We start from the raw sequence: 21,597 nt of genomic DNA on the forward strand, positions 1-21,597 counted from the left end.
CGAAAAAAAAAAGGAGTCTAAAGAATCTCCTATGTCATGAAACAACATGCCAAAATTTTTTTACTTAGGAGATTGAAGATGAAATTCATGGAATTAAAATATAATTTAAATTTTTACATTTTCTTTCTTTTAAATTTTATACTCTGCATATCTTCTATTCATGTTTCACCCAATACTGAAGTGTATGCACGAGAATTAAATAATTCACTTTGCTTTGAACTACCAAATTACATAGAAAAATTTGCCAGAACCTCATTTAAGTTTCCTTACTTTTTCCTTTGTTGGGGTCACGTTCTTTATTTATTTTGGAAACTAGTCTAGTGACCTATTTGATAATAATATAGGAGGAAAATCTTGAACCGTTCATTTATTATATGTAGAATTTGATTTAGTGAATATTGCCCTCTCCATTATTTGAGTCTATGACACCTAAATACCTTTAGCATAATAATGGTGCCTATCATATTCTTCATCTTAATTTCTATTTATAGTTTTTGTATGACTTAGACCCTGCAAGGAAAACTACTAACATTTTTGGGTGTGATTGGTTTATGATGTGTTCTAAATCTACTTTCCATGTTTATGAACACTTGTGCAATATCTCACTACGGTTTGAAGTTTACATTTGTGGCAGTTAAATGTTGTTTGGCACAAATGTTCTTTTGCAATCTTTCAAGTTATTCAGTGTTCTTTTGCAACATTCCTTGTAAGTCTTTTTACACCACATGAATACAATTGTACATTGCTTGCTACATCCGAAGGTTGCTATTATTGTGATCTTTGCTAACTTGAATGGAAATGCCCCACAAACTGTTGCATTATCAATGATAGTTAATATCTGTGAGACCATCAAAGAATTTTCCTACAAAGCTAGCTAGACATTAGACAGTAGGATTAGGAAGAGCCTAATTTGGTAACTGTTGACAAAAATAATTCAGATTATTCTTCATGTGCACTAACACAAAAACTCTCATTCAAGTCACTGAATTTACATCTAATATATAAATAACATACATAACAAATACATGATAATATTTTTGTAAATAAATAATCAATGACTTTACTTCTGTTTTTTACAAATTAGACTTCAATTTTCGATTGTTTAAAGTTCATCTTTGAAAGCCAGTTATCACATGGCATCCATAATGACTTCTACACTTCTGTAAATTGCATTCCTTCTGTCCATTGATCCTTAAAGAAAAGCATAATTAATGTGGCTATGGAGTTAATGTTAGTTACAGCTATGTTCTTTTTGCTGCATCTCTTCATTGTTAATGCTGCTCTTCTAAAAGCAAATAAACAGTTGATTTTGCATTTAATTTTCAGTTTGTCCTGCAGCTTGTACAACAGTGAATAACAATTACAATTTGTTTGTGTGAAAGAGTGTTTAAATATCATAGTTGTTCAGATTAATTATAATTTTCCTCTCTCTCTCTCTCTCTCTCTCTCTCTCTCTCTCTATATATATATATATATATATATATATATATATATAATTTGTTTGCTATTATGTAAAATTGAGATTACAAAATGCTAAAAAAGAAAATTAATATATTTGCTATTAATTTTTTTTCATAGTTAAAAAAATAATGAATGAAGACTCTTAAGTCGTAGATGATAAAGTTTAAGTGCGGCATATATTAACAGTTTAAAAATTCATTAATATTTTAATTCTATATTTGTATATAAAATATTTTGTAATTAATAATATCGTTTGTTATAATTAAATAAAATTAAATGAGTATGCGTAAGCTTATAAATGGGTTTGTCAGTTACTTTATGAGTGGTATAGTAAGTTATAATTAACAAATAAATAAACTCATTACTCATAAATAAATCTAATTAACTCTATAAGTTTAACTCGAGTGACAAGTGAGTTAAACTAAATTTCTCATACAAATCAATTTAGTTTTTATTAAATTTCTATTTCAAATAATGAATGTAATTTTAGATTCACATGAAATTATGCTTTTCTCACCAAATTAAGCCTCTCTACTATATAATTTATGCAAATAATATAATTATTTTTAGGTTTTCTTTTTTCTTTAGAATAAATTTTGTTTTAGGCTTTACTATTGTAAGCCAACAACTTCATTGGATCCCTTTATTTATAAGGGCCAACTTGTTTTTATTTTCGCTTTTAACGGAGAAAAAGAATCTTCAGAAAATATTTAATCCCAAAATCAGAAAAAAAAAATATTAATAATAAAAGAATCTCTCGTTTTCAACCCGTGCGTTTTTCAATTATTCGACAACGTCCAATAAGAAGCTTCCATGTGTCCATGGCAACAAAGCACACACGTCGCCGTTTCTACCTACCGTGGTTCTCGTTGCACCGTATAATCCCTGAAAAATAAATAATTATGTTATTCATAAATATTAAGGTATATCAATTATAAAAAAAAACTTGATTTAATAATTTTTTACATTGATATATGTACATGAAAACATGTTCTTCTTTTAATAGGCATTCTATTTAATTAGTTTTAAAAAATAATTATAAATACTAAACTTCCAAGTTGTTATTGTTATTAAGAAAAGATCAAGTAACTTTAATTTGTCATAGTTAATAAAATGTTTAAACAATAATTTGTGAATATGAGTAATTGATATTTAGGGATACAAGAATCATATTAATTTAAAAGAAATTAAAAAAATAGATTTACAAGAAAAATCTCAATGTAAAACGAAGTACAAAACATTGTCATTTAAGAATAAAGACTTCGATAATAGAATAAAGGCTATTTTTTAGAATAATGAAGATTGATTGACAGGACTCGTTTGTTTTTCTTTAAAAATAACGATTAAAAGACATATTTAATTTCTATTATTCCACAAACTTTTTTAAAAGATAAAATCTAAAAATATAATATCAAATTCTTTTTTCGTAAGGAAACAGAAAAACTTAAATAATGCTATGGAAAATAGTCAACTTTTAAAATTAAAAAAAAATTATTCATTTTATATTAAGAAATTAAAGAACCGCACTAACTGATAAAGTATCCATTTAAACATTTATTAAACTGACACCTCTATATCTTCTGAAATTTTGTGTAATATTATATTCTTATATAAATATTTCCAAAAATTTATAGAAAAAAGTATTAAATAAAAGTTAATATATTTAATGTCTCAAAAATATAAAAAATATCTAAAACTTACCGTGCAAAATAAATGAAAAATGATTTACAAGTATTAATTTATGAAATTCCATTTTTTGAATGCGTACCTTTACACTATTTTTAAATTTTGAATTATATATTAGAAATAACACATTTTAATTAAAAAAAAATAGAAGACATGTTTCTCCTCCTCGAAGTAATTACATTGCGGCATTACCTTGTGCTTCCCGGTGGAGACTCTTCAGTGAAGTGTGACCGTTGATGGATTTGATGCATTGTGGAGCGTCAGATGAAATGGGCAACGCGATCTGGCCGTTCAATATTTACAACTAAATTGAATTTTCAAAAGCTTCGAAGAGAGAGGGAGTGTGTGTTAGTGTTGCGTTTTCTTCTTCCTCTCTTCTCCTTCTCTGCTTCTTCGACCTCCTTCAAATCTCACTCTTATTCTTCTTCTTCGCTTTCTCTCTCTATAATTTTGCAACTTCCTTATCTATCTTCAGCTCCGTTTCCTCGTGCGCTGCGTTTGGATCCACGCGCCTCTCAATTTCGCTACACTCGGAGTAATCAATCACGAGCTACGCAATCCGCGCACGTGTTCGAATTCGAGCTGCGTTTCGAAGCTATCGAAGCTTTGTTTCGTTTTATAGCCGTAATCCTAGGTCTTTTTCGGCGGAATTCGGGAATCGCTGTGAGAGTGTTCGGATTTTTTTTTTGTGTTGCTTCGCGTGCCATGGGGGAAGAAGAAGGAGGAGATATCGCTCCGAAGAATGCGTTGTCGTCGGAAGTTGTTCCGCCGGCGGTAACGTCTACGGCGGCGCTGGAAGTTCCGGCGAAGAAGCTGGCGCGGCAGCTTGATTTCACGGGCGCGCCGGATCATCCCCAGCAGCAGCCGGTGGCGGCGTTGCCGTTGCCGCCACAGGCGCCTCATTCGAGGATTGGGTGAGTTTGTTGAAACTATTTCTTTTTTAAATGATTTGCTGTATGTTTTCTGTTTTGAATTTTGATGTCTGGAGTGAAATTTGTATCGTGTGCTTCTTAGGAACACATCAAAATCCGTGGATTGGATGTTCATGCAATGGAGATTTTTGTTTTAGTTTTAAAGTAGTGTGTGACAGTCATTTTATCACGGGAGTCACTGTTTTGTTCGGAGGATTTTATAGCTGAGCTTTTAATGCATATGGGATGCCTTGGTTTTCTAGTAGAAAATGGAAATTTTATCTATCATTTCCTTTATTTCTTACTTTACCCAGATTCACATGTTTTCATTAGTTTGCTGTAACTGCGGTTTCTTCTTCCACTGGGAATAAGATGGTAGGAGGTTTAAATTGTTTTGAGTGTCTCGCATTAGTAAGGAACTTTAGAACTGTAGGCTTTCTTGCTAACACAACTTATGAAGTTGTTTATAGTAGTTTCAATTCGCGTTTGAGCTTTTAATGGTTTGGTACGGTTATGAGATGTAAGTATTATAAATTTATTGTTATCTATGACACGTGTATACTCAATAAGACACAGGTGTGATGTTGGGGATATATGAGTTTTGTTACAAAGTTGGATATGGATATAATAGGATACAACGCAATGCAGACTTATCAATACTGATATGTATCATCTTATAAATTATCAAAAAAACAATTTAAAGTACCACAGTTAGGAGTTGGAGTGGCACAAAATATGGTAGAAGCACGCTTATAATGGTTGGGACACGAGAAAGGAACAATGGAAGCCCTAGTTAGAAGAGTGACCAATTGGCGCAATGCTAAAGTTGTGTCATGGTAACCAATTGGTCATGGATTCAATCTAGAAAAACCTCTTTGCATAAGCAAGGGTAATGTTGCATACCATGGCCCTCTCCCATACTTTCACGTAACTAGGAGACTTTTAGGACTGGGGTATCCTAACATACATCAATCTATGTCTGGTTATTTTTTCCAAAGTATTATCTCGACCAATGTGAATGATTTAGATTTTCCTAAAAAAAAAATTCTCATGCAATGTGAATGTTCACTCTGTTCTTTTCACAATTGTAAGGCTTGCATTTTCTGAAGTTACTGCTACATGTAAAACAGGCATTTCCTAGTTGTAGTATTTTGAAGTTTTGGTTGAATGGTACATGATAACTCTGAATGTGATAATGTCTATATGTTTTGATCTTCAGTTAACTAACCTATACTTTTTCAGGAAACCAGAATCTCCAAAATCTAGATCAAGATCTAACTTTGAAATGAAAGATGCTACACCCAAGAAGCAAAAGCAGTGCAATTGTAAACACTCTAAATGCTTAAAGCTGTAAGCAAAACTCTCTCTCTCTCTCTCTCTCTCGGTATCTGGATATGTGCATTATCATACTCTAAAGTTTACACAAACTGATGCAGTCTCTGCAGACTCGATATGTGAACTCATGATAGTTTACCTAATTGTAAAAATAATACTAAACCTTCTAAATTACATATATACACAAACATAATATCTGTAACACTGATAATTCAACATTTCAACACTAAACACACTATGTGGTCTTGATGCTGTTCATAATATGTAACATCCCAAAATACAGTAATCACTATAATTCAGAATTAATCACAATTAACAGCAACAGTAAACAGTCTTTACACAAATAACCGCTGCTCCAAAAGAATACAGCACGAATATATATAAACATTACTGTACAATGATTTACAGCAGAGTTTACAGTGTTCAGAAATCCACCAAAATACATAAAACAGATCTGCGTACAAAATTCTGCAGAATTATATACAGAACTTCCAAAACTCAGTACAGAAAACATAACCTCTACTACTAATCTAATCCTACTGCTCCGATTTTACTTCAACCTCCACAAGGTTAGCATCCTCCACCTTTTCTTCGTCCAACACTTGCTCAAGGGATGCACCACCATCTGCTCACATCCACAACGGATGATCATTGCATTTTCGACAACACGGATTATACATGGACAATAGACAACACAAATGGAAACGCAAGGGTAAGCTTATAATATTTAATTTATACAATCAACACATACATTTATATTAAATCCACACATTACATCATGCAAGCTCATCAATTAACAATCATACAGATACTTATATGATAGACAGACTGTCCGGACTGTATGAACCGTGTAGCTACAGGCGTCCTTGCACCCGAGTGGTGTGGTAACTGTATTAAACTCGACAGCTGCCACTCGAGGTTAACTCTATCCAAAGTACCCCTAAGGAATAGAGCCTCCTGCCATTCCCACGCATGACTACTCCTTTCTACGTGAAGATGAGCATCACGGAATATCAGGATGGACCAAGCCAGCATTAGCATGCCCACAGTCATACTTTACAAAACTCAATAATCAATCATATCAAAAACGTTCCTCCTTGGAACGCTAATAAAATCCAGTTCCAATAATTCGTTCAACATATCATTCACCATATTAAACAGTTCACTGATTCACATTTTCATTCCGTGTTCCACTCTCTTAATTCCACGAACGTTCATCACTTAATCAACAGGACTTAACATGTTACAGTACTCCTACATCCTCGTTTCTGAACAAAAGAAACGAACCATTTATTCACTTAACACGTTTCAACACTTCATAATTTGAAAATACTGATCTTTAAAAGATATGGATGATACTTAGAAATATTTTGAAGGTAAAGAATCCAGGTAGAATCCAAAGGATAAAACCCGTAAGAAAATGTTTAGATAAACAATCAATATAATTGATTTCAAAAAAAACAACACTGCCAGTCAAAGAACGAACGTTCATTAACAATTTGGACGAACGCCAATTACGTTCTCTCAGAGTTCAATGGTAAGGACGAGCGTTCAATTATAAAACCGAACCCTGCTTTGAACGAACGCCAGGTAAATGACCGAGCACAATCAGAACGAACGCTGGTAAAACCCAAGCGTTATCTAGGACGAACGTTTCGATATAAGACCGAACGTCAACTTGGACGAACGTTCAATATAAGGACGAACGCTCTCTTAGAATGCACGTTCGACATAAGGTCGAACAACAATAAGAACGAACGCTCAATCATGAGGACGAACGTCAATAAGGACGGACGCTCGACTTAAGGCCGAACGTCACTTCTTTATAAAGTTTTAAATACTTAGCTGTACTGAGCAGATCGAAAGCTCATTCACCCAATTGGGGGACGCTCGTTCTTGAGCAGAATTCATTCCAAATGAATGAATTCCAATCTAAGTCATGCTAACCAAACACCGAACGGTCTAAGACCGTCCAGTGACGAACGTCCTTTTAGCAACAGAGAATGATCAGAAATTCAGATTTTTCACACTTAGTAGAATTTTTCCCAGATTTCAATTTTTCTAACTTTATACTTTCATTTCAGATTTAATTCACTTCCAACATGTTATCATACAGTTTTCAACATCTAATTCATTCCAAGTATCCAATAACCATACTCAGTTCATGCATCATCAATTCAACATGTAATCAAATCAAATCCAACATCAAATATCATTCATCCAAGCCGTATCAGTTCATGACAGACCCATCCAAACTAGAATTCATATCAGATATCATAAACCATTCTTAACAGCTCAACCTCATAATTTTCATACATTCCAAACCAACATGCAGATCAATCACATTATCAGAAAACCAGATTTCATAACTGTGGTCATTTACACAGCTCGAACATCATACATTTAATACATGCACATCAGATCATAACACATACAGTATAAATTAAAATTATAGGCTTCCCTTACCCGGATTTGCAGTGAACGTTTAGCAGTATACTTGAATCAGTCCAACTAGGGCTTTCTACCCGTTAAGCTCTTTCTTACGCTCTTCAACTAGGTTTAACCAAAGAGAACTCAGAAACTCAGATTTTATTCTTTGCATGCAACTAAAACAGTGTTCCTAGAAATTCTAGAACTAGGTTATGGCTTGGGAACTTACCAGTTACAGGATCAAAAGATGTTCGGATCAAAACGAAGCTTACTGGCCCGTGAACGTTTCTATGGTTTCAGAAAATTGTTTGGAGTTGAAAGAAGTGAGTAATGGTAGAGAGAAGATAAAGGTTCTTAGTGAGAAGTTTGGAGAAGATGAAAGGTTTGGTTTTCTGAGGAAGACGAAGTGTGCGTGCAAGTGAGAGAGTTTTCTCAAAACTCAGTATTGTTGGTGGATTCCACGTCAAAACAGGCTAGCGTCTCCCAGCCTGCCACCTGCACCCCAAACCCTGCTTTGGAAGCTTCTCCTGCGGACACGTGGCGTGCGTGCATGCACAGATTGGTGCGTTTTTAATGCACTGAATGTGTGCAGTGGTGCGTGTTTCAGAGCGCGATGTGGCACTGTATTAGTGCACACCATAACAGTATATATTTCAGCAGATTTGAAATGGGATTTAATAGGATAAGCATTTGATTATACTTCATAAATCTGGTTTAACAAAGAATTATCATTGCTAATTTTATAGGGTCTTACATTCTCCCTAACTACAAAAATTTTCGTCCTCGAAAATTCAGAAATTATAAGCAAATAAGTGCGGATATAAATCCTTCATTGCACTCTCCACTTCCCACGTTGAATCTCCAGTGTTAGCATCCCACACTACCTTCACCAAACGAATATCCTTTCCTTTATGCAGCTTGGTGCGTTCATCTTCAATGCGGATTGGTTGTAGCTCCAACGTTCGGTCTGGATGCAGTTGAATGTTTTCCAGTTCCAAGACATGGGAAGGATTAGCTATATACCTCCTAAGCTGAGACACATGGAAGACTGGATGCAGATTTGATAGTTGAGGAGGCAATGCGAGTTCATAGGCTACTGGTCCAACCTTCTTCAATATTTGATACGGCCCTATGAACTTGGGAGACAACTTCTTTGGACGTACTACTCTTCCCACTCCAGTGATTGGATTCAGTCTCAAAAACACATGATCACCTGCAGCGAACTCCAGTGGTCTTCTCCTCCTATCAGCATAGGATTTCTGCCTGCTCAAAGACGTTTTCAATCTGTCTTGGATCAATTTGACTTTCTCTGTTGTTTGCTGGATGAGCTCAGGTCCAGTTAGCACGTTCTCTCCCTCTTGAAACCAGCAAAGTGGCGTTCTGCACTTCCTCCCATAGAGAGCTTCAAACGGCGCCATCCCAATGCTAGCTTGAAAGCTGTTGTTATATGTGAATTCCACAAGAGGCAGCACCTCATCCCATGCGCCTAAGTGATCTAGGACGCACGTCCTCAGTAGGTCTTCTAGCGTCTGGATTGTACGTTCAGATTGGCCATCCGTTTGAGGATGATATGCTGAACTCATCTGCAGCTTGCTCCCCAACTCGCCTTGCAGGGATTGCCAAAAACGAGATGTGAATCTCGTGTCTCGGTCAGAAATGATGCTTGAGGGCACTCCATGCAGACGAACGATCTCATTTATATACAATTTGGCCAAATTAGACATTGACATCTTCAGATTCACGGCCAAGAAGTGTGCGCTCTTCGTCAATCTATCCACGATCACCCATATTGAGTCATGATTCCTAACCGTTCGTGGTAGATGAGTCACGAAGTCCATGGAAATGCTATCCCACTTCCATTCAGGAATTTCCAGTGGCTGAAGCAAACCACCTGGTCGTTGGTGTTCGGCCTTAGCACGTTGACAAGTCAAGCAAGATGCTACAAATCGTGCAATATCACTTTTCATTCCAGGCCACCAAACGATTTCCTAAGATCTTGATACATCTTAGTCATACCGGGGTGTATGCTAAGACGACTATGGTGTGCTTCCTCCAATATAATCCGTTTCAGTTCACCATCATTAGGAATGCACGTTCTACCAAGGTAACGTAACATACCATCCGTTCCAGCATTAAATTCTTTAGCCTTGTCTGTACCAAGTGCATCAAAGATTTTCACCAAGTCTTCATCTTCACGTTGCTTCGTCCATATACGATCAAACACATTGCTTGATATCCTAAGGTTGCAGCACTTGATGCTGTTCGGTTCTAACTCATACTGCAACCTTAGATCTCTGAAACTCTCCACTAAGTGCAGCTCCTTCACCATCATTAACGAGACATGCACTGCCTTCCTGCTTAATGCGTCTGCCACTACGTTTGCTTTACCAGGATGATAAAGCAACTCAAAATCATAATCTTTTAGGAATTCCAGCCAACGCCTCTGCCTCATGTTCAACTCCTTCTGGTCAAATAAATATTTGAGGCTCTTGTGATCACTGAAGACTTGGAAAGTGGATCCGTATAGATAATGCCTCCAAATCTTCAATGCAAACACAACTGCTGCCAGCTCCAAATCATGCGTTGGATAATTCTTCTCATGTATCTTCAATTGCCGAGAAGCATACGCCACTGCCTTCTTCTCTTGCATGAGAACGCACCCCAAACCTTGGTGAGATGCATCACAGTAAACTTCAAACGGTTTGGCAGTGTCCGGAATCACTAAAACTGGAGCGCTTGTCAACTTATTCTTCAGCTCTTGGAAGCGTTCTTCACACAAATCCGTCCAAGCAAAAGGGTGATCTTTCCTTGTAAGCTGCGTCAACGGTGCTACTATCTTGGAAAACCCTTCAATGAAACGCCTATAGTAGCCCGCAAGACCAACAAAACTCCTCACTTCCGTGATTGAACGAGGACTTTTCCATTCCAACACTGCACGCACCTTAGCTGGATCCACTGAAATACCTCCAGCCGAGACCACATGTCCCAAAAACTGCACCTCCTTCATCCAGAATTCACACTTGGACAGTTTGGCATACAACTCCTTCTCCCTCAACACACTCAGCACTGCCCTCAAGTGTTCTTCATGCTCGGCTTGTGTCTTAGAGTAGATGAGGATGTCATCTATGAAGACAACCACAAACTTGTCCAAGTAAGGTCTGAATATACGGTTCATATAATCCATGAACACAGCAGGAGCGTTTGTTACCCCAAATGGCATCACTACATACTCGTAGTGTCCATAACGAGACCTGAAGGCTGTTTTCTGGATGTCATCCTCCTTCACCCTGATTTGGTGATATCCTGAACGCAGATCAATCTTAGAAAATACCGTTGCCCCATGCAGTTGATCCAACAAGTCATCAATCCTAGGCAACGGGTATTTGTTCTTGATGGTCAGCTTGTTTAACTGACGATAGTCAATGCATAACCGAGAGCTGCCATCCTTTTTCTTCACTAACAGTACAGGTGCTCCCCAAGGTGACACACTTGGTCTGATAAATTGTTTCTCCATGAGTTCTTCAATCTGTTTCTTAAGTTCAACCAATTCTGCAGGCGCCATACGGTATGGTTGGACTGATATAGGGGCTGCCGTGGTCACCAAGTCTATGGTGAATTCGACTTCTCTAACAGGAGGCAACCCTGGTATTTCATCTGGAAAAATATCCAGAAACTCCTCCACAACAGACGTTCGTTCCTGCTTCAAACCTCCCAGCTCTTGGTCCTCATGTGTCATGATGAGAAAACAAGCCGCGCCCTCCATAATATCTTCCTTTAACTGACCGAGAGTCACACCAAGGCATTCCTCTTCTTCTTCTGGAAAAATCAACTCCTTCTTGCCACAGTCTATGAGAATGCGATTGGTATTGAGCCAATCCATTCCCAAAATTATTTCTAAATCTTTGAGTGGCAAACAGATAAGATTCACCTTGTACCTACGTCCTTCTACCTCAATAGGGCATCTAACACACATGGTAGATGTCCTAACTTCACCCGCAGCTGGTGTTGACACCACCAAATCAAAATTCATCTCACTCACAGCTATTCCCAACTTATCAACGCACGCCTTCGATATGAAGGAGTGTGTCGCCCCCGAGTCAAACAACACACAACAATTTATTCCATACAGCAAGCATGTGCCAGTAACGAGCGTACCTGAGCTCGCTGCTTCTGCACCAGTGATTGCATAAACACGTCCAGCTGCTTGGGCTCGTCCTCCTCTAGCCTGATTTCTGCCAGCATTCGGTGGCCTCAACACAGCTCGTCCACCCATGTTGCACTCATTCTCCAAGTGCCCACTTCTTCTACATTTCGTGCAGAATTTTCCTCCCGTGAGTTGAGGGCAAGATGAACGATAGTGTGGCCCTCCACACTGGAAACAAGTGACGTTTCCTGGTTGTCCGGCAGTGATTAATGCTCGTGATCCACTTGCATTTGACTGACCTGGGCGAGCGTAAGGAGTACTTCTCGTGTTGGCAGTACCCCTGGATACAATCGACCCTCTAGTCACCTGTGTCTGCTTCTTTTGTCGTTCCACTTCTGCCATATTCTTCTCCAATACTTTGGCTCTTTCCACCATTGCAGGAAATGACCGAATGCATAAACTTGATATCAACACCTTCAGGTCGCTTCTTAATCCATTCTCAAATTTCCTACACTGCCACTCTTCACTAGTGGCCATCGTATTAAACCTCAACAACTGTTTGAAAGAATTTGTGTACTCGGATACAGATTTTCCCCCTTGCACCAGCTGAAGAAATTCTACTTCCTTGGCATAGCGAACGCTGTCTGGGAAATATTCTTCATAAAATTTGTTTCTAAAAACCTCCCAGGTGATAGGAGCATGAGTGTCGGCCAGGATAGCCCTCACACTCGTCCACCAGTGGTTGGCCTCACCAGTCAACAAGTACTCAGTAAACGCCAATCTGTTGTCGTCAGGACACCTCTTTGCATTATAAATCTTCTCAATGTCCCTCAGCCAATGATCTGCCTCATCAGGAAGACATTTGCCACTGAACTTGGCAGGGTGATGCTGAAGGAAACTTTCCAAACTCCATTCAGCATTTGGTTGAGCAGCGTTTGAAGAAGATGCTCCAGGCGCACCTCTAGTTGCAGCCAGGATCTCCATCAATTGCCTTTGCGTGTTTTCAGAATTGACACGCGATGCCTCCAATCCTTGCATAGCAGCTTGGTTTTGCTGCATCAGAGTGGCGTTTTGCTCCATCAGTGTAGTATTCTGTTGATGCAGTCGTTCAACTACGGTTTCCAACAACCTAGTGTTGCTGGACGTATCGGACTCATTCGGTTGGGGAGGAGGAGGAAGTCTAGGCGCCATTAGTTCTCTGAATCAGAGAAAAACGAGCGTTAGTAAAGTTCGAGAGTTAAAACAATAACTCATTATCATATAATAAGCACACAGCAAAACGTAGTGCACTCATACCTACAGTGTTCCTTAAAAGAACAAAACTGCTCTGATACCACTAATGTAACATCCCAAAATACAGTAATCACTATAATTCAGAATTAATCACAATTAACAGCAACAGTAAACAGTCTTTACACAAATAACCGCTGCTCCAAAAGAATACAGCACGAATATATATAAACATTACTGTACAATGATTTACAGCAGAGTTTACAGTGTTCAGAAATCCACCAAAATACATAAAACAGATCTGCGTACAAAATTCTGCAGAATTATATACAGAACTTCCAAAACTCAGTACAGAAAACATAACCTCTACTACTAATCTAATCCTACTGCTCCGATTTTACTTCAACCTCCACAAGGTTAGCATCCTCCACCTTTTCTTCGTCCAACACTTGCTCAAGGGATGCACCACCATCTGCTCACATCCACAACGGATGATCATTGCATTTTGACAACACGGATTATACATGGACAATAGACAACACAATGGAAACGCAAGGGTAAGCTTATAATATTTAATTTATACAATCAACACATACATTTATATTTAAATCCACACATACATCATGCAAGCTCATCAATTAACAATCATACAGATACTTATATGATAGACAGACTGTCCGGACTGTATGAACCGTGTAGCTACAGGCGTCCTTGCACCCGAGTGGTGTGGTAACTGTATTAAACTCGACAGCTGCCACTCGAGGTTAACTCTATCCAAAGTACCCCTAAGGAATAGAGCCTCCTGCTATTCCCACACATGACTACTCCCTTCTACGTGAAGATGAGTATCACGGAATATCAGGATGGACCAAGCCAGCTTAGCATGCCCACAGTCATACTTTACAAAAATCAACAATCAATCATATTAGAGACGTTCCTCCTTGGAACGCTCATCATAATTCATTTCCAATAATTCATTCCACATATAATTCACCATATTAAACAGTTCGCTGAATCCATATTTCCATTCTGTATTCCACTCTCTTAATTTCACGAAAGTTCATCATTTAATAAATAGAAATTTACATGTTACAGTACTCTGCATCCTTGTTTCTGAACAAGAGAAAAGAACCAAGGAACTCACCTAATACTCTTTAAAATTTATAATTTGAAAATACTGATCTTTAAAAGACATGAATGATACTTAGAAAGATTTTGAATGTAACGAGTCCAGGTAGAATCCAAAGGATAACACCAGTAAGACATTGTTTAGATAAACAGTCAATATAATTTGATTTCAGAAAACAGCACTGCCAGAAAAACGAACGTTAATTAGCAATTTGGACGAACGCCAGTTACGTTCGCTCAGAGTTCAATGGTAAGGACGAGCGTTCAATTATAAAACCGAACCCTGCTTTGAACGAACGCCAGGTAAATGACCGAGCACAATCAGAACGAACGCTGGTAAAACCCAAGCGTTATCTAGGACGAACGTTTCGATATAAGACCGAACGTCAACTTGGACGAACGTTCAATATAAGGACGAACGCTCTCTTAGAATGCACGTTCGACATAAGGTCGAACAACAATAAGAACGAACGCTCAATCATGAGGACGAACGTCAATAAGGACGGACGCTCGACTTAAGGCCGAACGTCACTTCTTTATAAAGTTTTAAATACTTAGCTGTACTGAGCAGATCGAAAGCTCATTCACCCAATTGGGGGACGCTCGTTCTTGAGCAGAATTCATTCCAAATGAATGAATTCCAATCTAAGTCATGCTAACCAAACACCGAACGGTCTAAGACCGTCCAGTGACGAACGTCCTTTTAGCAACAGAGAATGATCAGAAATTCAGATTTTTCACACTTAGTAGAATTTTTTCCCAGATTTCAATTTTTCTAACTTTATACTTTCATTTCAGATTTAATTCACTTCCAACATGTTATCATACAGTTTTCAACATCTAATTCATTCCAAGTATCCAATAACCATACTCAGTTCATGCATCATCAATTCAACATGTAATCAAATCAAATCCAACATCAAATATCATTCATCCAAGCCGTATCAGTTCATGACAGACCCATCCAAACTAGAATTCATATCAGATATCATAAACCATTCTTAACAGCTCAACCTCATAATTTTCATACATTCCAAACCAACATGCAGATCAATCACATTATCAGAAAACCAGATTTCATAACTGTGGTCATTTACACAGCTCGAACATCATACATTTAATACATGCACATCAGATCATAACACATACAGTATAAATTAAAATTATAGGCTTCCCTTACCCGGATTTGCAGTGAACGTTTAGCAGTATACTTGAATCAGTCCAACTAGGGCTTTCTACCCGTTAAGCTCTTTCTTACGCTCTTCAACTAGGTTTAACCAAAGAGAACTCAGAAACTCAGATTTTATTCTTTGCATGCAACTAAAACAGTGTTCCTAGAAATTCTAGAACTAGGTTATGGCTTGGGAACTTACCAGTTACAGGATCAAAAGATGTTCGGATCAAAACGAAGCTTACTGGCCCGTGAACGTTTCTATGGTTTCAGAAAATTGTTTGGAGTTGAAAGAAGTGAGTAATGGTAGAGAGAAGATAAAGGTTCTTAGTGAGAAGTTGGAGAAGATGAAAAGTTTGGTTTTCTGAGGAAGACGAAGTGTGCGTGCAAGTGAGAGAGTTTTCTCAAAACTCAGTATTGTTGGTGGATTCCACGTCAAAACAGGCTAGCGTCTCCCAGCCTGCCACCTGCACCCCAAACCCTGCTTTGGAAGCTTCTCCTGCGACACGTGGCGTGCGTGCATGCACAGATTGGTGCGTTTCTAATGCACTGAATGTGTGCAGTGGTGCGCGTCTCAGAGAATGTTGTGGCACGGTGTTATTGCACAGCAGAGAGATTTTAAAAGCAGATTTGACATAGGATTTAATAGGATAAGCATGGATTATAATGAGCATAAATCTGGTTTAACACAGAATTACTATTGCTAATTATACAGGGTTTTACATAATATATTAGTAACTCGTTTCTACTGTCAAAGTTATTTTCTTTTTCATATCAACGAAAAAGGAATTTTCATAAATGACTTCGTTTGTTTATTATTTGTCTTTGTTATGGTTTCGGTCCAAAATCAATACCTGTGCTTTACTTATTTTACTTTATAAATTTGAGTTTTTTGGTTGTTGTTTAAGTTGTCTCATTAAGGACTCGGCTATTTTGCTCCATTTTTTTCTCCTTTCCTAGTTGTTCCTCCCATTGATTTTTTTTTGGAAATTTTATTAAATGCATATAGGAAGATGAAATCAGTTTGGTGTGTTTGAAGGCAGATTTAAAGTGTTAACCTAAGCAACTCAGTGAATAGGGTACTATAAACTAACTGGGTGAACTTGAGACAATTAGCTGTGGGAGTATGCATCCAGTTAATTGGAATTAACTTTCTCTTTCATTAATATTGAATATATACAAAATTTCAAGGAAAATGGAAATATCACTACTGGCCAGGAAACAAATTGGAAAAATGTTTTTATTCTGTCTCATCAAATTCCTTATTATATATGCATGGGTAGTTCTATGATGATGTCATTGGTTCCATCCCCAAAGTTAAGTTGAACCATTGCGGTGCAGCAATATATTTTTATTTGAAAAGAATCTGAACGTGTATTATGTAAAAAAAAATACAGTCTTCAGTAATTTTTTTCCTTCAACAGAAGACATTTTGCTGTTGCAACTTACTGTTTGCCCTATGAAGCTAATTTTTAAAGTATTTTGAGCAGGTATTGTGAATGTTTTGCATCAGGAATATATTGTGATGGTTGCAACTGTGTAAATTGTTTCAACAATGTTGAAAACGAAGCTGCTAGAAGAGAAGCTGTTGAAGCTACCTTGGAGCGCAATCCAAATGCATTTAGGCCCAAAATTGCTAGTAGCCCTCATGGAACACGTGATAGCAGGGTGCTTAGTCCTAACTTTACTGTTTTATTGTTTGGATAATGACATCTGTTAGATATAGTGCTTATCAACTGTTTTTTTTGTTGGGGGATACTATAATGAATTGTGTTCTGATAATATCAGACATTGATTGTTCTTCAATTATCTGTTTCTTTCTGTTCATTGTGGAATTTTATGAAAAAGGGATATTTTCTGTAATGGGAGATCACTTTTTCCGTGTGATTTTTTCCCATAGTAAAGTAAAAGCATGCTATTGCTATTTCGGTTAGGTGCAGCATTTCGTAATTGATAATCATGGAATCAAGCCTTTTGCCTGAGTGAAAAATCAAGTTTCTGTTGGTTCATGGCCTTTGCTCTGTTGAATTTTATTTTTTCAAGTTATAATTGTGATCAATTATCCCTTTTGTCAATGTATCAAAAATAATTTTCTTCTTGATGAAAAAAATTCATTTTTGTTTTTTACTTTCCTTATTTGCATCTGCTTTCTGTACCAACTCAAGGATATAAAGTAAATATAAAATGCTACAATCTGCTGAGAATTTCAAAAGTAACTCAGTTAAATATGTATTCGATTTTTCAATCATGTTTATATACAGTATGTCTTAACAAGAAGTTGGACTTTTCATGGTATATTTTTTATGGAAAGGCAGGAGCTTACCATTAAATTACTTGGCAAGAGTGCCTTGATTTATGCTCTACAGATAAATAAAGGTTTTTTACTTTAATATTCCTTGTGGAAGAAGAACGTCTTGAAACTTGAACATCTTTATTGTATTTTATACTTTAAAAAAGTGGTTTTTGTTGTCTTGACTGTCTGACTGAAAATATATGTAGGAGGAAGCCGGGGAAGTTTTAATATTAGGAAAACATAACAAGGGGTGTCATTGTAAAAAATCTGGGTGCCTCAAGAAGTACTGTGAATGCTTTCAAGCCAACATTCTTTGTTCTGAAAATTGTAAATGCATGGACTGCAAGAATTTTGAGGGAAGTGAAGAAAGGCAGGCTTTGTTTCATGGAGATCAAAATAACATGGCATATATTCAGCAAGCGGCAAATGCTGCCATAACTGGAGCTATTGGTTCCTCTGGCTATTCATCACCTCCAGTATCCAAGAAAAGAAAAGGTCAGGAACTCTTCTTTTGGCCTACAGCCAAGGATCCATCGATTAGCAAGTTGGGACAACAGGTAAAACTTGCTCATAGCACAATTCATACTAGCATAGGGGTTTATTTTAAATCAAGTGATCGATTAAATCAGTGAAATAGAGAACAGTTAGTCCAGTAAACACAACTATTTTTAGTCACATAGAAAACTATGTTCTTGTTAGGAGTTGGTATCATTATCATTTTATTTAAAGGATGCATTTAAGCTTGAATTTATAAATTGAACTCAGCTCCCTTTATTTAAATTGGTTAGAACAGAGACAATTAAGTTCAGGGCCAAAGCCTTGGTTTCAATGCCTTGATGACGTGTGCTGCAATGTATAGTGAATGCTATCATTAATTCAGTATGATTAGTGGGCACTTTTTATTTCTGAACTTGAGTACACTTTCAACACTTTTATAATGCCCGGCAGGTAAACCATGTTAGAGGTCCAGCACCTTCCTCATCTTTGTCACCTGTCTCAGGCGCTCGTGTTGGAACTGCAACGTTAGGTCCTTCAAAATTTATGTACAGGTAATGTTCAGTACATATTTGAAATGATGATGAGTTTACAACACTTAATTGCTGACTTGATTATTTTAAAGGTCTCTTTTAGCAGACATTATTCAACCACAGCACCTCAAGGAGCTATGCTCAGTTCTGGTGCTAGTATCAGGACAAGCTGCAATGACACTTTCAGGTAAATTGACATTCTACGTCACCAGTCACCACTGGTGCTATTTATCTGTGAACGTCCATTATGTTTTCCTCATTCTTCATTGAGAGGATGTCATAAAATTTGTCTCAATTGTACAGTGGGGAATATCAATTGACATTATCAACATCACATATACTAAAAGTATCGAAAACAAGGATTAATGTTTGTTGAAATTATAGGGTTTGGGCATAGAGGGAGGAAAAGGAGATCCGGAGTCTCCTTGGTCAAGCTTCTCCATTAACACTTTTAACAGAAACAAAATTAGAAGGAAAATTGAAATTCCTTTCTACACAAGTTAATTTGTAAAAACTCAGTTTTTCTAAAATTTTATTTTTAACTTACAGAGAAATTCATTTCATTTTTTTCCTCTGCAAGTGCTTATGAAAAAGTTTGTCCAAACAGACTCTAAATACTTCGAATTTGATATTAACATGTATTACAGTGTGATACACAGCACTAACTACTAACCTTTATCCGTACCAATACTAGATCATAATTCTAACTAAATAAGGAAAAATACCATGAGATGATAAGGAACTATGGAAACCAAAGAAATAGGGAGAGTAATCTTGACTAGTCCTACCAGTTAATACCTATGATGCTCTAAATTATTCTAAAGATATAATCAAGATACTATTACATATTCTAATAGTATTTATCCTAATTGTTGTAATTACATGATAATACACAACATGTAATTTCTTTATTTACATTCTTTTTAACTTGGCTCATCAAGGATTCGCTTTAACTAAAGATCTCAAACTCTACTTTGTGGATTAGGATAACAGTCGATATTGAAGTTCATTAGCAAATAATTCGTCTTTATTATTATTTTTTTTTTTGGAAAGCTAAATGACATTTGTCCATCACACATTTGTCATTCTCTACAACAATAATGAGGAAGCAATTCATGAAACACTGCTGCTATAGGGTCCGTGGGACATTTTGTATTAAATTTTTGGGGTTACTACCTGCTAGGTTTGTTTTCATCTGATGATTTTTATTACATATCAAATGACTTCCGCCTTGTTAATGTTTACATCTGTAGTTAACTTTTTCTCATCAATTATTGTTATTATTATGATCAGACCAGAAAATTTTAATGGAAAAGCATGCAGAAGATCAGACAGAAACTTCCCTTGCTTCGTCAAGTCAAGAGCAATTACCACCAAGTCAAAAGGAAGGTCATGTTGAGAAGACTGTAGCTGATGATTGTTCGAGTGCAAACCAAACAGATAAAATCAGCCCAGATGATTCCAGTTCAGATGGTGCTGATGTCCCAAAAGGGAGGCCAATGTCTCCAGGGACTTTAGCCTTGATGTGTGATGAGCAAGATACAATGTTCATGACAGCCGCTTCCCCTATTGGGCCAATGGCTCATGCTTGCAATACATCTTCACAATTTCCTTATGGACAAGGAATGACAGAGGTCTATGCTGAGCAAGAAAGGATTGTATTAACGAAGTTTAGGGATTTTCTCAATAGGGTTATAACTATGGGAGAAATAAATGGCAAGTTAATACTTTCCTCCTTTCGTTATAATTTTACTTTTGTCAACATTCTAAAAATCCCTTGGTGTTGGCATTGGGAAGAAGACCGTCACCCTTCCATTGTGACAATTAAATTATTATGCTTTACATGGCTGTCATTTCAAATGGTTCAGAAATTTCTGATGCCACCAGTCTAACATTACATATTGGGGGCTTGACTTTGGTGTTAAATACATTACTGTATGGTATGGCTGATCTATAATTTCATTACCTGCTTTATTGTTAAAAATGACTAATTTATAAATTCTCATTTTCAGAAACAAAGTGTTCTTCGTTGGCCAGAAATGAATTAGAGAATCAAAAGGACCCAATCATCAATGGCATAGGAAATGCCAACTCAGTGATAGTGCGTCAGCATGGAGCCAGTAGCAATGGTGTTACTAAACCTTCTGTTTCACCTTTGGCAACAACTTCGACACGTATGATCCCTGGCAATATTTCTGAAAATGGGGAATCTAAGGTCAAGATCGAAAAAGATATATGAAAATAATCTAACTTAGAAGGATGCGCACACATATGATTGAAAGAAGAAATGAAAGTGTCTTTAAGGTATGCTAGAACTTCTCTGTAATATAATTATAAACGCATTGTCATTCTTCATTTTCTGCCTCATCCGAAAGGTCTGCTAAGCATACAGGCCCAACCATTAGCTCATGTAGGATAATTTTTTCTCTCTTATCTATTTTCTTGTCCTCCTTTGGTCATTCATAGATATCTAAATTAATTTTCAGCTTCAACATTGCTTTATCGCGATGCTTGTAAATTGCTGAGGTATAATTTCATAAAGTATATCGCTTAGATTTTTAGTTGAATGACCTCCATAGCTTGTAATTTAAATATACATTTTTATTCAGGGATTTTTCAACGTCTCCCTTTTCCTCTACTTTGTCCATTACTATGTCCTCTGGATTGACAGCAATATTTCAGGCTGAATTAAGCTCTGTAATAATTCAATAAGCTGATGCTGACTTTGGCTTGGCCATTGAGTGTTTAAATATTTTATTTTTGTGCTGTATACGATTTCG

The 21,597-nt window shown here is 36.9% G+C and overlaps 2 protein-coding genes and 1 long non-coding RNA gene across 4 annotated transcripts; 1 reads left to right on the plus strand and 2 right to left on the minus strand.

Annotated features, from left to right (window-relative positions):
- Positions 1 to 3,462: 3,462 nt before the first annotated feature.
- On the plus strand, positions 3,463 to 21,587 carry LOC124839267 (protein tesmin/TSO1-like CXC 5). 2 transcript variants are annotated; one of them, XM_047315026.2, is made up of 8 exons: positions 3,463 to 4,061; positions 5,301 to 5,408; positions 16,987 to 17,164; positions 17,996 to 18,346; positions 18,738 to 18,838; positions 18,910 to 19,004; positions 20,111 to 20,537; positions 20,830 to 21,001. In XM_047315026.2, the coding sequence occupies exons 1-8, from the start codon at positions 3,853 to 3,855 to the stop codon at positions 20,858 to 20,860; spliced, it is 1,500 nt and encodes a 499-aa protein (XP_047170982.1). In that variant the 5' UTR covers positions 3,463 to 3,852; the 3' UTR covers positions 20,861 to 21,001. The 2 variants fall into 2 exon arrangements, with proteins under 2 accessions (XP_047170982.1, XP_047170981.1); XM_047315025.2 differs by having other exon boundaries at positions 3,466 to 4,061; positions 20,111 to 20,533; positions 20,830 to 21,587.
- Positions 5,710 to 8,342, minus strand: LOC148199913 (uncharacterized). The gene is made up of 3 exons (XR_015785588.1): positions 8,053 to 8,342; positions 7,860 to 7,946; positions 5,710 to 6,018 (listed from the first exon to the last, which is right to left on the minus strand). It is a non-coding gene; the product is annotated as an uncharacterized LOC148199913 (long non-coding RNA).
- On the minus strand, positions 8,615 to 16,223 carry LOC148199914 (uncharacterized). Its single transcript, XM_088111611.1, has 3 exons — positions 15,506 to 16,223; positions 9,942 to 13,669; positions 8,615 to 8,871 (listed from the first exon to the last, which is right to left on the minus strand). The coding sequence occupies exons 2-3, from the start codon at positions 13,156 to 13,158 to the stop codon at positions 8,615 to 8,617; spliced, it is 3,474 nt and encodes a 1,157-aa protein (XP_087967737.1). The 5' UTR covers positions 13,159 to 13,669; positions 15,506 to 16,223.
- Positions 21,588 to 21,597: the final 10 nt, after the last annotated feature.

The sequence above is a fragment of the Vigna umbellata genome, chromosome 4, assembly GCF_029865625.1.
Source record: "Vigna umbellata cultivar VRB3 chromosome 4, Vumbellata_1.0, whole genome shotgun sequence".
Taxonomy (NCBI): domain Eukaryota; kingdom Viridiplantae; phylum Streptophyta; class Magnoliopsida; order Fabales; family Fabaceae; genus Vigna; species Vigna umbellata.